The sequence below is a fragment of the Geotrypetes seraphini genome, chromosome 1 (genome assembly GCF_902459505.1).
Source record: "Geotrypetes seraphini chromosome 1, aGeoSer1.1, whole genome shotgun sequence".
NCBI lineage: Eukaryota > Metazoa > Chordata > Amphibia > Gymnophiona > Dermophiidae > Geotrypetes > Geotrypetes seraphini.
In genome coordinates this window covers 202330412-202347143 of record NC_047084.1, presented here as the reverse complement: position 1 = coordinate 202347143, position 16732 = coordinate 202330412, and the positions used below count along the sequence as shown (strand labels likewise).

Sequence of the window (16732 nt, the reverse complement as noted above, 5' to 3'; positions counted from 1 at the left end):
GAGGCGCTCTAAGTGTAAGGGAGCTGGGAAAGGAGCCACCGCCGCCGCTGTGAACTTTAAAATAAGGGAGCCAGAGCCGGCAAGACCGCTCATCACCTTGCGGTCTGCGAGAGAGGGAGCGTTAGCCACGGACCTATGGATCAGGGATCACAGATCACGCAGGTATGAGTGCGCATGCACGGCTAACGTTTTATTATATAGGATAAGTTGAATTATGTGCGTTTGATGTCCCAGATGACGGCACATAGGAGGGGGAGTGTGAAAGACTTTCATAAAGTGTGGGATGTATATATGCAATGGAGGGAATGCAATGTCTATGGAGGATATGACTGGGAGGGAGGGGAAGGATATTAGGGGGTGGATATTGCAACTATAGTGTTTTTGTAAGTCTGATTTTTGTTTTGATTGTTTGATGATTTATTGTCTGTATTGGAAGTGAAAAATTTTAACAAAAAAGGAAGAACCAACAAAATCTGCAGTAAAAGGGTCGAAGACAAAACAAAGCAAGGAGAACTGCAGTAACTGATAAAGGCAAAGTTTATTAAAATAATTGCGGTTTAAAAACAACACGTTAAAATTAAACCATAGGACCCAGCATGGTCCATGTTTCGGTACACGCCATCTTCAGGAGTCCTAGGTTGGAGAGGAGTCAAATTTAACAGCAAAAAGCATGCTGAAGTCTGTGTGAAGACGAACGTCGAAGAGCAGCTTGTACGTGGGCTGATAGATCTCTCTGGCAAACTTCAGTCTGGCATGATGTTTCTCTTAGAGAGTAAAGGTTTCCTCCTTGCACACCTCCCATGCAAGTTAAATTTGTGCAATCTCTTTCTGATTGTAGAGGCATGCAGTTTCACATCAACAGTAGCAAGAACCTGCTGTAAGTTCCATGATGACGTTTTAGGGTTTTTGGAGACTTCTTTTAGCATCTTGCGTTCTTCTCTGGGGGTAAGCTTGCTTGGATGGCCAGACCTGGGTATGTTGGCAGTTGTTTGGAAAGTCCTCCACTTGTACACTATTTTCCAGACCGTGGAATGTCTAATGTCAAATTCTTTCGAGATCTTTTTAAATCCCTTACCAGAATTATAAGCTGCTACAATCTTCTTTCTGAAGGCCTCAGACAGCTCTTTTGATCTCATCATGGTGTTCACTCTCACCGCAGCAGTCATGAGCACACTAAACTAAATGTGTGAGATTTAAGTAGGGCAAACCTCCTTCAAAATGCTGAGTAAGATGTTCTAATCATGTGCACCTGATGTGCTACACCTGTGTGTGATTTGAGTCATTTTAAGTGGGAGGATATGTAGGTGTGTCCTAATTCCTCAGTTAGAATACACATTTTTGTGGATATCTTTGTTTCAAGAGTAAATCAAGGAAATGTTTGTTGTTTACCTGCAATTACATTACTTTCTGCATTCTTAAGAAAGAACTGAATATGTGATGGAGTGTCCTATGTTTTTCACATGACTGTATTTGGCAGAAGGGAAAAACCAATCCTGTGCTGCTGAGGATACCATGTCTGTTGAAAACTTTACTTTTAGTTCTGAAGGACAGTTCTGTACTGCCTCCAGGTAACATCTACTTGTGTGTCTGACACAATCCTGCTTGTTAAAGAAACGGGTGCAAAGAAAAGAGAAAGACCTTTCTTCCAAAAGTGCTGATGAATCCAATAAACGAAAAGATGGAACAAAAAGTCTCTGGATCTCACAGGAACCATAAAATTTATTGAAGTAAAAATTCAAATAGCAACACAAAAACATAAAGCATGTGAAAAGTCCATATAATTTTAAATTGCTCATGCAGGTAACAACTTACAAATTTTGACTTGTATCAGACCTTATATCATGGGTTGTCAAAGTCCCTCCTCGAGGGCCGCAATCCAGTCGGGTTTTCAGAATTTCCCCAATGAATATGCATGAGATCTATTTGTATGCACTGTTTTCATTGTATGCTAATAGATCTCATGCATATTCATTGGGGAAATTCTGACTGGATTGCGGCCCTCGAGGAGGGACTTTGATACCCCTGCCCTACAGGGTCAGTGTTTCTGCTATCTTTGCCTTCCTCGGGCAATCCTTGTTGACAGAAAATAAGTATTGTATATAAACTTCTGATTCCTAAGTAAACAGAACCATCTCTGCTTTTATTTCAAATCTATGATTTATGAATGCCTTAAGATGTTTTGAAAACAGAATCATTAAGAAATTGAAAAAAAATGAAAAAAATATAGCCTACAAAGTAGTGTAAGAAAATTTTGTCTAACAAGTTAAGCTTGATTTACTGGCATGTTTGTTATTGTAATTGATGTGTATATTTACTAAGAACTATAGTTTAAGGACCAACCATACGCTCTCCTTTCAGGCTATAGACCGCAGGCAGGAGGCCAAGGAGGAGCTGGAAAACCTAAAGAAACAGCACGATCTGTTGAAAAAGATGCTACAACAGCAGGAACAGTTGAGAGCTCTTCAGGGAAGACAAGCTGCTCTACTTGCTTTGCAGCACAAAGCAGAGCAAGCCATTGCTGTCATGGATGATACTGGTACAGGAAGAATTGGATTTTATTTTTTAAGTTGGCTTGCAATGCTTGCTTGATGAAAACTCTCTTAGCTTTCTTACAATGCTTCATAGCAGTAAATCTTATATTTTTACCTATTTCCTTTCACATACCATGTTAAAACTGTTTATCTTTGTTTATTAATTTTTATGGTAATTACTCCTTTCTTTTGTAGGAGTAACAGAGACCACAGGTAGCATATCGGGGCTCAGTTTAACATCAGAACTAAATGAAGAGCTGAATGACCTAATACAACGTTTTCATAACCATCTTCATAACTCTCAGGTGCCTTTTTTTTTTTTTTATTCACATGTTGACAATTAACTGTCTTAGTTTCTGTATAGCACCCCCTACTTCTAAGTCCCTCCTCTTGCTTCGCGATGACCCCTTCCCCTACTACTTTCCCCTTCCTCTTTGATCTGTCACCGTGAGCCTGTATAGGTATGTGCGACTCACAAATGAAAGATTAGATTATACCCAATAAGATGAGTCTTTATTTATTTATTCATTTTTCTGTACCATTCTCCCAAGGAGGCCCAGAATGGTTTACATTTATTTATTCAGGTACTCAAGCATTTTTCCTTGTCTATCCCAGCGGGCTCACAATCTATCTAATGTACCTGGGGCAATGGGAGGATTAAGTGACTTGCCCAGGGTCACAAGGAGCAGTGTAGGTTTGAACCTACAACCTCATAATGCTGAGGCTGTAGCTTTAACCACTGCACCACAAACTCCCCTTTAGTAATATGTCCATGTATAGTGACCAGTGTTTTCCCCAGAAATTTTTTCCAGCCGGGTGGCATGAAAAAGTAGCTGGGTGGGGTGGGACGGGGAAATTTGGTGGTGGGAAAATTAAGGGCTCCTTTTACTAAGCTGCAATAGCGTTTTTAGCACGTGCAGAATTGTCGCGCTACATGGCTAGAATTAATGCCAGCTCAATGCTGGCGTTAGCGTCTAGCACGTGCAGCAATTCTGCGCGAGCTAAGCGCGCGGTAAAACTGCTATCGCAGCTTTGTAAAAGGAGCCCTAAATGTGTACTATTTGTATTATTAGTTATTTTCCAATGCTCAATATGACTGCCTTTCTTAAGGTTTGACACTTGTTCCATAATTTTTTATTAAATTTTAGAAGTATCCAATTCTAGAAGTGAATAATTAGATATTTGCCCTCTTTCAAATGGTATAGAGCAGCGTCTCTCAAACTTTTTTAACTCCGGCAAATGTTTTTGTGGCACACTAGATGCAGCAAATGTTTTTCATGGCTGGAAAAAATTTCTGGGGAGAACACTGTTGCTGTTAGTTTTCAAGGTCCAATCATGTCAAAGAATGATGCTTATCTGGGCAGTTGTATAATAAAAAGAATGGATAAGATAACATGAGAAGTGAAATTGTCATGAATCAGAGGGATACTTACCCTGTAGGTCCTAAAAGCTGGCTTGTGGATTAGATATCAACTATGAAGGCAGTGGCGTTCCTAGCATATGTGACATCCGAGGCCCATCATTTTTTTGACACCCCCCCCATCTGTATGAAAAACATGATTTTTAGTAACAATCCACACATCACACAAGAGAAAAGGCAGCATCTTACATACTGCAGTGAGCATTACATCAATACACCCATTGTTTTGTTGTTGTTTTTTTAAATCTTTATTCGTTTTCATCTTACAACAAGTGTATAATATTCAATCAAAAAAATTTTATAAATCACTTGACATTCTTACTTATAATCATCAAAGCATAAAAAGAATCCCTCCCCACCCATCCCATCCATTATTAATAATAAACCAATTAAAACAAATATCATATATCCCAATCCCACCCTACTTATATCCTTATATAATAAAAAGGTGTTTAAGGTGTCTGATCATTAGAATATGTAATCAATGGCCCCAAAATCTTTTTAAAATTATGATAATTTCCTTGCTGTATAGCAAGCACTCTCTCCATTTTATAAATATGACAGACTGAATTCCACCAAAAGGTATAATTAAGTTTAGTATAATCCTTCTAATTTCCAGTACATCCATTGTAAAACTAAACAAGGCAGACTAGTACAGATCAATCCTACACAGTCAATCCTAACTGAAAACCATGTCTTTCGAACACAAAGAACACAGAAAACACCTTCGCCTAGTATGGAATATGTAATCACAAACTAACCCCTCTCCCTTTTACAAAACTGTAATGTGGTTTTTAGCCATGGTGGTAACAGCTCAGACTCTCATAGAATTCTAAGCAATTACCACCATGGCTGGTGCTAAAAAAATGCTCTACAGTTTTGTAAAAGGGGGGATAAAATAGAAAAACGTAGACAAAGGTTAAATTGAACCACCAAGAAGCTGGACTCTGCATACAATGCAATACCACAGAAACAGCGATGCATCTCCCCTAAAGCAAAAAAAAATAAATAGAATTTTTTTCTACATTGTCTTCTCTGGTTTCTGCTTTCCTCATATTCTTGTCCTTCTCTTCCTTTCATCCACTGTCTACCCTCTCTCTGCCCCTTCTATATGACATCTTCTCTCCTTGTATTCCTCTTCCATCTCTCCCTTCACCCCTATTATTCTGGTATCCATCTTCTTCCCTTCCCTCTTCCAATGGTCTGGCATCTCTCCTCTTCTTCCCATCCCTGTCCCACACCCCCATGGTCTGGCATTTCACTCTCTCCTCTCCCTTCCCCCCACTTCCATCAGCATCTGCCCCCTTTCTTTCCCTCCATCCCAATTCCATCCAGTATCCTTCCCCCTTATGTCTCTCTCTTTGTTGAACTATGTATTGGATTTCAAAAATGAATAAAAAAATTTTTTTAAAAAAAAATTTATTTTGGGGCTCTTTTACTAAAGCTTAGTGTACACAAAACGATAAGAAGCCCATTTTTATACCAATGACCTTCTTAGCATTTAGTACAGTATTCCAGTTTTAATGACTACTTTGTATTAACCACCGACAGAAAAGAAAACTGCCTGAGGTTTCTGAGTACTTAAAAAAACAACCAAAAACAAACTATGGCAGAGTACTTTGAGAAATCTGCTTTCAGTCTTCTGCACTAGAACTAGGTCACTTTCAAGCAGGTTTCCAAATTCCCCATTTTTAAGTGCATCTAAAGAAAATGGGGTTCAGAACAGTACAAGTATATCAGAAGTGTATGCTTTTGTTACAGGTCACACAGTATCCTGAAAGAGTAGGGGGGAAAAAAAAATCGGGTCAGAAGACTCCTGCCCTCCCCCAAGCCACTGCCACTGCCATTGGGGAACAGGCCCCCAAGCTGCTGCCATTGGATAACAGGCCCCAAAGCCGCCGCCCCAAGCTCTCCCTGCTTCGGGCCAACCAGCATTCCTCTCCCCGATGTCAATTCTGCCGTTGGGGAGAGGAAGGCTGATAGGCCCAAGATCGCGATCGACCTATTGGGGAAATGCTGCTGGGTCCTGCCTTCGCAGTAACAGAAAGTAGGCAGGACCCGGCAGTAAGAAGAGCAAATTGTAAGTTTCACTGACCTATCTCCCGCCTTAGCCTATAGCGAATGCATGCTTAAGGGCTCTAACATGTGCGTGCCGGTTTCCCTTCTCTTCTCTTTCCCCCCCACCCCTCCCCAACATAACTTCTGGATTTGGAGGGAAGAGAAGGGAAGCCGGCATGCACACGTTAGATCCCCGGAGCATAAGTTTGCTACGGGCTAAGATTGAAATCTCCAAGCCGGTATATTTTTTAAATGTTGAGCACCGGCGGCGGCAGCAGAATTCACAGCGGATAATAGCCGGGCGGTCATCTAAATTACTCGGGTGGACCGCCCAGCTAAAAGGCCCTAGGGAGAACACTGGTGACTATAAAAAGTGTGTACATCCCATGAATACGTATTCTTGTACATTCCTTCTGGAGGCCTTGTCTGCAGAACTTAGAAATAAAACCAACCCCCCTCTGCGAGGTCATCTGTGTGGACACTCCCCTTGAAGCTCAGTTTTTCTGCAACCTTGCTGAGAACTTCTAATTTCTCCTGCTTGTGATTTTTATTTCTCAATTCCTAGTCTTATTTTCTTCGGTGCCGCGAGTATTGCCCAAGAACTGCAGATTCACTCTGAGAGTGTTCCTTCAGTCGGAGATCGCAGACTTTTCCTTAAAGATTGTCTGCTTCTGGAGGGTGCTCTGTAAGCTTGAACTGCAGTAAGCCCTCTAGACCAGTGGTTCCCAACCCTGTCCTGGAGGACCACCAGGCCAATCGGGTTTTCAGGCTAGCCCTAATGAATATGCATGGAGGAGATTTGCATGCCTGTCACTTCCATTATATGCAAATCTCTCTCATGCATATTCATTAGGGCTAGCCTGAAAACCCGATTGGCCTGGTGGTCCTCCAGGACAGGGTTGGGAACCACTGCTCTAGACAGTCTAAAGATTGGATTGGGTCTCCGGGATCGGGAGCTATCTCTCCCCTGGTTCATCCACAAAGGGGTAGAGCGCATGCTGCTGCGGTTCCGTGGAGGTATACCGGGTTCAGAACCGGACCGTGTGTCTTCCTTAATTCCCCTGAGGAGTCCTGGTAACCATGATCTGTGGTGACAGGGAAGGTGAAGCGGCCAGAAGACCTGAAAAATCCAGTTTAATCAGCTCCTGAGGTACTGATTTCCCTATGCTTGCACAGAATTGCTGGATGCTGTTGAAATGCATTGCAGCACATGTCTCTGTGGTGTCTGTGAGTCAGAGTTTGCTGATTTTGAGGGGCGCTGAAGTTGGGGTTTTGGGTGATTTCCCTGCAAGCGCTGGTCCTCCCCCCTTGTAAAATTGTAAAATCGCTGTTTTTCGCATTTCCCTGCATTTTTCCCAGGCATTTTTAATGCAAAATCAGCACCCAAGGCAGCCATCTTGGATTTTCTTCAAAATTTTTAAAAGTATATTTTTTCGACTTAGCTTTTTTTTTTTTTTTTGCTTGAAACTTCACAGATGGCCACCTCAGGACAGGATGGCATGGATTCATGCCTTAGATGCGAATCCGGATGGTGACCGGATTTGCAGCCGTTTATCCTATGTGCCGTGGGCCGTGAGGGATTGTTAGATGTGTGTGGATCCCACACTCCCATCCTCCTGAGAGGCCCTAAAACCTTTTAATTCCACCGGAGTCGCGATTGTTGCATCCGGGGCGCCTAAACGGCACAGATGGTGTTTTTGTGAAATGCAAGTGCAGTTCCAGGAAAAAGTCTCCTCACTCTGCTAATCTTGTGAGATCTGAGATGCTGCCGGTGACTGTTTTTCCCCAGATTTTGTGGATCTGAGCTATCTGGCTGTATTAAAAAAAGAGATAAAGGGACATTGCCTGTTTCTCCCACTCAGACTCCAGTACAACATTCTGTTCCACCTTCAGATGCCAGCATGTTGATTTTTTTCCTATGCTGGGGTATCAGAAAGCAGGCGGTTCGTCCCCACCCTTGTTTCTGCTTTGGTGTCTGTGCCTTTGCTGTTGCCTGTTTCTTCGGTGGAATCTGCAGATGTGGCTAACTTAGCGGATCTGGGTGATAGCCAGAACAGTGGGTTCTGAGACCTAGTGGATCGCCAGGTGGTGTACTGGCTTTTCAAGACTAGCCGCCTGTCCGTCTTTATTTCTGGATCATTGTGAACACGGAACCTGGTTTCAGAACGTGTGGTTCAGGCAGAATGTACAGTTCTGAGCCTCCGCTGTCCGCCTCCTTGCTGGACAATGCGGTTTTGCGGAAGTGCTGTTAGAGGTCTGGGAGTCCCTGGAGGGTTCCTTTATCCTTGGACATGGCAAAGTTGTATCCCATGGCATCGGATTTCAGCTAGCGCCTGGTCCCGCTGACGGTGGATTCAGATGTGGCTCAGGTCGCCAAGCGTACCTCTTTATCCTCAGATGGAGGGGTTGTCCTGCAGGATGTTCAGGACAGAAGAGTGAATTTTGATCTCAAGCGACTTTTCTGTGTCTGCTATGGTAGGAAGTCGAACTGTGGCGGCCACTTCCTTGTGGCCTGGGCTTTTCTGAAATTTTTGACAGACACACTCTATGGCATCTTGAACTAAGCTGTGAGCTTCTTCAGGATCCGCTCAGCGAATGACTTGGATTCACCAGTGGTCGGATGCTACTTCAGCTAAAGGCTGCGCTGAGCAGATTCCCTTTTAAAGGTTCGATCCTGGTTGGCCAGGGTTTGCATGACATTAAGGCCAGTGTTCAGGACCGTAAGCCTGAGGTGCTCCCTAGCTCTAGACCTCGTGAGACCAGGGGTGTAGGACGGCCAGTTTTTCGTCCCTTCTGGCGCACTTCTCAGTTTTCCAGACTCTCCCCCCCGCCTCGGCGGCAGGACAGCTTTTCGAAGCTCCTTCCAGTCCTCGCTTTGGAGGTGCAGCGTGCCAACATTTTTCCTACTCCCGGTCTTCTGCCCCTCCCTTGAGAAAATTATGACGCCAGGTCTCTGGCGGGGCCCCCCTTGGTTTGGGGGGGGAGGGGGCAGTTTTCGGCCTTCCTTCCGGAATGGCAAATGGTAATCTCATACCAGTGAGTCCTCGACATGCTCAAGGAAGGCCTTTGACTACAGTTTTTCCAGCCTCCGCCGGAATTCTTCCTGTCCGCTCCTATGGGAATTCCGGACAGGGCCACCAAGGTGCAAACCATGGTGAGCAGGTTGCTGGATTTGGAGGCTACAGAGCCTGTCCCAAAGGGAGACTTGGGCTCCGGGAGATACTCAATTTACTTCATCATGCCAATGAAGGACTCCGAAGATTGCAAACCAATTCTGGACCTGAAGACAGTGAACGCCTTCCTGCGAGTTCTGCGTTTCCAACTGGAGATGGTGCATTCAGTGGTGGCAGCAATGGCCCTGAGGAATTTTTGGCTTCCTTGGACCTCTCGAGAGTGTACCTCCACACCTAGATTTTTTTCCCCCCCCTCCACCCCCTGGATCATCGGAGGTTCCTGAAGTTTCATGTTCTCAGGAGGCACTTTCAGTTTGCGATGCTGCCCTTCGGGTTGGTGTCGGCACCCAGATCATTCACCAAAGTCATGGTGGATGCCCATTTGCATTCACTGGGTGTGCTGGTCCATCAGTACCTCAACGACTGGCAGAATCTCTGCACTTAACCAGAACGTTGGCTCTGAACTTAACTCTTTTACATGCTGTGCTGATCTGAGTTTTTCCTGATAGTGCCTGTATTTCAGAGCACAAGTTCTGCTTATAAAGAAACAGCTTATTTGATGAAAGGTTATGCTGAAGTGAAGCAATGTAATATAACTTCATGCTAAGCAGCTAAGCTACCCAGTTTGCAGTGAGTTTGGTTGTTGGTTTTTCTTTTCCTTATCTGGCCAAGGACTGTCAGTGCTCTTTTGAATAAACATCTGAGTGAATATTGCCAGCCTAAAGTATATAAACTAACTGCTCTAGTGAAGAGGACTGTGTTATAAAGTAAAGTCCAGAAGTGCAGGGGACTGTATTTCAAGCCATTACTGACAAACGTGGAAACTTTGATTTTGTTTTTTTCTTCAGAGAATGAGTATGTTGTTTTGATACTGCAAAGTTGAAGCCCGTGTTATGGTTTTCATTTGGCCAGTGGCTGAAATAAAGCTATTGTGTTTGCCATTTCTGACTAAGACTCATTTCTTGCATGACCCTGTTAGGCTGTTAGCCAGTCAGATAAGTCCTGAAGGGTCCCTTGGTTGTAAGGGACACGCCGGATCAGAAGTTTTGTCACGATCTCGTGGGCTCGCTGTGCATATCAGTGGCGCAGGTGTGACATTAAGCCATGGCTCCGCTTTATCCCATGGCGGACGCTTTTAACAAGGTGGATTCCTCGTAGGCTCAGGTCACCAATTGCACTTCTCCCCCCAGAGACGGGATAGTGGTCCTAAATGTTATCCAAAACCAGCATATGGATTTCATCCTTAAGATCCTATCTAATTCTGTTGCTGCCGGCGTAAAGGCAGTGTTGGTCTCTTCTTTAATAGCCATTCCAAGCTCTGTCATGATCCTGACTCTGTTGTACTCCAGGACCTGGATTTCCTGATTTTAGATGCAGACTATTTGGCTGACGCCCTGTATGACATGTTGAAGGTTGTTGATTCCTCATATCCTGGATGGCCTGATGAAAGACTAGGCGGTGACTTTTCTCCGGGAGCAGATTGGTCTTTCTTGTATGGGTCCTTCTCTGAGGGGCTCTTTAGCAGCTTATCCAGATGTTATCTGTTTTCTGTGGGGTGCTCTAAGGCTTCAGCTTCTGCTCCGTCTTCCATATCTGACTTGGAATCTCAACCTGTTTTGTTGCTCTCTAGCTTGTTTGCCTTCTAAGCCTCTGGAATAGGCATCCCTCATGGATCTTACGATCAAGACTATATTTCTGGTGGCCATTACCTCAGCCTGAAGGATTTCGGAGCTTTAGGCTCTTTCCTGCCAGGATCCCTTTCTGCGTATTACAGATTTCGGTGTGATGCTATGCTTGTTCCTTTGTATCAAAGTATATCAGGAAGTCTGGTTTCCTGCTTTTCCTTCCTCCATCTCGAGAGAACAGGACTGGGTGTTGCGGTCCTTGGATATGTGCAGGTGCTTGTTGCGGTACCTGGAGATTATGAACGGTTTTTGCCTCTGACCATCTTTTTTTTTTCTGGCGGGTCTTGCCCACAAGGGCAGGCCAGTTTCCAGGGCCACCATTTCCAGATGGATCTGTATGGCCATTTCTGCGGCTTACATTATGGCTGGAAAGAAGTCTCTTCTTTCTTGTAAATTTATATTCTATTCTGGGAACCTGCTCTATGCTTTGCTGATTTGCTGATTGTCTGCCTTTCCAAGTACTGGTAAGCTGGTGTTCTGTTTTCTGACCATCCTTTGTAAGAGTGCCATCAGAATGGGTTTCACACTTCATTTGGGGGGTCCCTAGTCAGGACGTCTCCTTATAGCGCTGTTTTTTGTCATTCTAGTTTCTAGTGTTTAATGACCTGGTTTGTTGATGAATAATGGAGCATTAGAGGTTTGCGTTTTAAATGTCAGCATTATTTTATATGTGAAACTGGAAGCCAATGCACTCTTTCCAGGAGTGGCGTTACAGGATCGAAATGTTTTTTTGCACTCATAATAAGTTTTATCCCAGTACAAGCAGGCAGCATATTCTAACATATTTTTTCATTAATTCTTTTTATTTCTTTTCTTTAAAAAAACAAACAACTTGGGAGTAGTTTTCCCTGTTGGTTGCCTTTCGATGGTTTGCTCAGCGGCGCCTCTTTTTCGCCTCAGCTATTGAGTTCAATTTGGCTGAGGTGGTATTTCCGTCGATTTCCCACCCATTAACGGGTTTTAAAATGTGCGGCCGGTGCTAAATGACCATTTCCATCATAGATCCCCACAACTGGTGCTTACAGTGTCTTGGTCCTGAGCATCGGGTTCAGTCCTGTGCGCGTTGCTCTACTCTTCAGAAGCACACCATTAAGAGCCGTATTCTTCAACAAGAAAAGTTGTTCGGTGTCAGCATGGAGGGGGATTCGACATCGATGGAAGTTTTTTTTAAAAAGAAAAGAAATAAAGGAATAAAAAGAATTAATGAAGCCATATGTGAGAATATCTGCCTGATGTCCCTGGATAACACCTGTTACAGTAAGTAACTGTGCTTTATTGCCATGTTTTGTATAATTTGGAGACATCTCATTTTTTTTTTTGTGCAATACCCTTAAAATAATGAATTGCAGTAATCGAGTTTAGAGATTACTAGTGAGTGGATCAGAATGTTCATTGCTTTGGGTTCTAAAAATTTCACCATAGATTGAATCATGCGTAGTCTGTGAAAGGTGAATTTAACTATTGTACTAATGTGTACTAAAGCTTAAGGTCGAAGGTGACCCCTAGGATTTTGATATAAGTAACTATTTGCAATTGACAGCCTTTGAGAGTGATAAGAAGATAAGAATAGCCTTACTGGGTCAGACCAGTGGTCCATCAAGCCCAGTAGCCCGTTCTCATGGTGGCCAATCCAAGTCACTAGTGCCTGGCCAATACTACTACTGCTACTATTAATTATTTCTATAGCGCTACCAGACACACACAGCTCATTTCTTTAATCACTAATATATTGATTTTAATAACAAATGTTAAACATATGCTTGGAACCATGGTTCTATTCTGCTAGTGCTTTTAACTGGCTAAAATTTTTTTGTGGTGTTGATGGTACAGTTTGTAATCCATTGAAGGTGATTCTTCCATGTACTGGTTATGTTGGCAAAAATAATTTAATTCTGGTGCTGTGCTTAGAAAATGTAAAGTAGAAACAAAATGATAAGAGTTATGTTCACATGATATAGTCCTTTATAAACATTTCTAATTGAGACCACCATGGTGTCCAGAGCAAAAGTGTTTTAATGCTGGGAATCTGTACACCGACGAACTGTATTACAGAACTCAAAGACAGACTGTGATTGCTAAAGATTCACTAAAATAAGGTGTTAGAAGAGCATCCAGATCAATCTGCTTTTGTGCATGGATTTTTTTTTGTGTGTGTGCTTTTCATAATTAAATCATTGGCTGGCAAAAACCTTATTAAGTATTGAGTATTATATTCAATTTACTATGTAAGTTGTTTGAAATGTATACATTCTTTGGAGTAAAGTAAATTGTATTATTTTTAGGTGCGGCCTGTGCCAGATAACAGGAGACAAGCAGAAACTCTTTCACTTACTAGGGAGATTGCTCAGAGCAGGAATTCATCTGTGTCAGAAACTGTGTCAGAAGATAAAGTGCAGCTTTTTAGCAAGATGAAAGTATTACAAGAAAAGAAAGAAAAAATGGACAAATTCCTAGGGGAACTGCATACACTTCATGATCATCAGTTAAACAATTCACGTAAGTAGGTGTTTAAACAATGCCACCTTTTAAGATTAACACCATTCTAGAAATAGCCTTTTGCCCTCTTGTTCCCAAACATCTACCCAGTGAGCAAACATGGTAGATAATCTTAACATGCTTGGAGTGTAAATCAAATTTAAGATCTTAATGTTAGCACATAGAACATTATTCCAGTTACAGCCTTCATATCTTTCTAATTTGGTGCTTTTCTACACCCCAAGGCTTTTATTACGATCTCTGAATGACAATAGGGTAGTCGTTCCTCATGTTTTGAAGACAGATCTTGCATCAACTAAAGATTATGCATTTTTATTTTTTTTTTTTAGTTCCACGGTTATGGAATGATCTGCCCATAGACTTGAGAAAAGAAGAATCATATATCATTTTAAAAGACATTTAAAAGCACATTTTTTTCCAATTGGCTTTCTCAACTTAGAACAGAGTTTGGGACTGTGATCTGTGTTTTATTGTTTTACTATTAGAATTGTTACTGTTGAGAGATTTGCTATGATTTATGAAAAAAAATAAAAATTTAACTTTTGTTCTTAATCTTTCCTTTTCTATTTTTAATGGAGTTTCTTGAGTATGAATTGTGTATTGTAAACTGCTTAGATCCTTTTAGGCTGTTATGCGGTCTATAAAGTTCTTAATAAAGATAAAATAAACAACCTTCTTTAATTTTTTTTGAAAACAACATAAAATAATTTTTATGGGTTAAACATTGGACTGTTTGTATCCTCTCCCAGATTGGTCAGAGGCCTCTGAATCCTAGGCCAAAGGGAAGGAGGTAAATTACTACTTTTCTGCTTTTTTGCCATTTAGACCCAGATTCTCAAAACTGTAATGCCGTCGCTAAACTGTTAACCGATGGTTTAGCCCAGACATGTCAAACTCTGGCCCGCACGCCAAATCTGGTCAGCAGTAGCAATCCTAGCAGGCCACCTTAGCCTCTGACGTACAGGACCACACCAGAGGCTACGGTGGCCAACCAGCAATCTTCTGCAGACCGCGTGAACCTACAGATGATGTGGTGTGAACCTGCAGAGTCAGGTCCCAAGCAGACCTGCAACTGAGGAAAGGTATTTTGGGCCTGGTGCCATAAGGCAGTAAAAGGGGCCAAAAGAGACTACGAGAAAAAAATAGCCAAGGAGGCGAAAAACTTCAAGCTATTCTTTCGATACATTAAGGGGAAACGACGCGGTGGGGCCGTTAGATGACCATGGAATAAAGAGAGTTCTAAAGGGAAGATAAAGAAATCGCCAACAAACTGAACACATTTTTTTGCGTCTGTATTTACTGAAAAATTGCAAAGGGACTTGGACAAATTCGGGGAATGGGCAGAGAGATGGCAGATGAAGTTCAATGTTGAGAAGTGTAAAGTATTGCATGTGGGAATCAGAAACCCGAGACACAGCTATACGATGGGAGGGATGTTATTGAAGGAGAGTACCCAAGAAAGGGACTTGGGGGTAATGGTGGACATGACAATGAAGCTGACGGCATAGTGTGCAGCGGCAGCTAAGAGAGCGAATAGAATGCTAGGTATAATCAAGAAGGGTATTACAACAAGAACGAAAGAAGTTATCTTGCCACTGTACCGGGCAATTGTGCGTCCGCATCTTGAGTACTGCGTCCAGTATTGGTCACCATACCTTAAGAAGGATATGGCGTTACTCGAGAGAGTTCAGAGGAGAGCGACACGACTGATTAAGGGGATGGAAAGCCTTTCATACGCTGAGAGATTGGAGAAACTGGGTCTCTTTTCCCTGGAGAAGACTTAGAGGGGATATGATAGAGACTTACAAAATCATGAAGGGCATAGAGAGAGTAGAGAGGGACAGATTCTTCAAACTTTCAGAAAATAAAAAAACAAGATGTCATTCGGAAAAGTTGAAAGGGGACAGATTCAAAACGAATGCTAGGAAGTTCTTCTTTACCCAACGTGTGGTGGACACCTGGAATGCGCTTCTAGAGGACGTTATAGGGCAGCGAACAGTACTGGGGTTTAAGAAAGGATTGGACAATTTCCTGCTGGAAAAGGGGATAGAGGGGTATAGATAAAAGATTACTGCACAGGTTCTGGACCTGATGGGTCGCCATGTGAGTGGACTGCTGGGCACGATGGACCTCAGGTCTGACCCAGCGGAGGCATCTCTTATGTTCTTATGTAACATACTGGAACCCATCAGGCTTTATGCTGGAAACGATTACGGGAAACTGACAGGGCTGACGGTGAGTCTAGAAGAGGTATACTGGCAGATTGATAGGCTAAAGAGTGATAAATCCCAGGGACCGGATGGCATCCATCCGAGGATCATCAAGGAACTGAAAGGGACTATAGCTGAACTGCTTCAACTAATAGCCAACCTGTTGATCTAATCAGAAAAGATTCTGGAAGACTGGAAGGTGGCGAATGTTACGCCAATCTTCAAAAAGGGTTTGAGGGGAAATCCGGGAAATTACAGACCGGTGAGTCTAACTTCAGTACCGGGAAAGATGGTAGAGGCGCTGATAAAGGACCGCATCATTGATCACCTTGACGGACACGGTCTGATGAAGACCATCCAGCATGGTTTCAGCAAAGGCAGATCTTGTCTGACGAACTTGCTGCACTTCCTCGAGGGAGTAAACAGGCGGATAGACAAGGGTGACCTGGTCGACATTGAATATCTGGATTTTCAGAAGATGTTCGCCAAGGTTTCACATGAACAACTACTTTGGAAAATTACGAGTCATGGAATCGAGGGTGAAATACTCACGTGGATTAAAAATTAGCTGGAGCATAGGAAACAGAGAGTGAGGGTAAATGGACAATACTCGGTCTGGAAGAGCATCACCAGTGGGGTACCGCAGGGCTCGGTGCTTTGACCCGTGCTCTTCAACATCTTTATAAACGATCTGGACATTGGTACAACGAGTGAGGTGATTAAATTTGAGGACAATACGAAGTTATTCAGAGTAGTGAAGACACAGGGGGATTGCGAAGATCTGCAACGTGACATAATCAAGCTTGAGAAATGGGCATCGACATGGCAAATGAGGTTCAATGTAGATAAGTGTAAAGTGATGCATGTCGGTAACAAAAATCTCAAGCACGAATACAGGATGTCTGAGGTGGTACTTGGAGAGACCTCCCAGGAAAGAGACTTGGGAGTTCTGATCGACAAGTCGATGAAGCTGTCTGCATAGTGTGCAGCGGCGGCAAAAAGGGCAAACAGAATGCTAGGAATGATTAAGAAAGGGATCATGAACAGATTAGAGAGGGTTATCATGCCGCTGTGCCGGGCCATGGTGTGTCCTCACCTGCAGTACAGCGTCCATCACTAGTCGCCGTACATGAAGAAGGACACGGTACTACTCGAAAGG

The 16732-nt window shown here is 43.0% G+C and overlaps 1 protein-coding gene across 15 annotated transcripts in view; it reads left to right on the top strand.

Moving 5' to 3' along the window:
• PCM1 (pericentriolar material 1) overlaps positions 1-16732 on the top strand; it is an 869560-nt gene that overhangs the window by 236131 nt on the left and 616697 nt on the right. For all 15 annotated transcript variants that reach the window (XM_033944006.1, XM_033944000.1, XM_033944047.1 and 12 more), the window contains 3 exons: positions 2359-2536; positions 2727-2836; positions 13150-13363. In XM_033944006.1, the coding sequence (XP_033799897.1) occupies positions 2359-2536; positions 2727-2836; positions 13150-13363 (502 nt within the window). The remainder of the gene's footprint in view (positions 1-2358; positions 2537-2726; positions 2837-13149; positions 13364-16732) is intronic.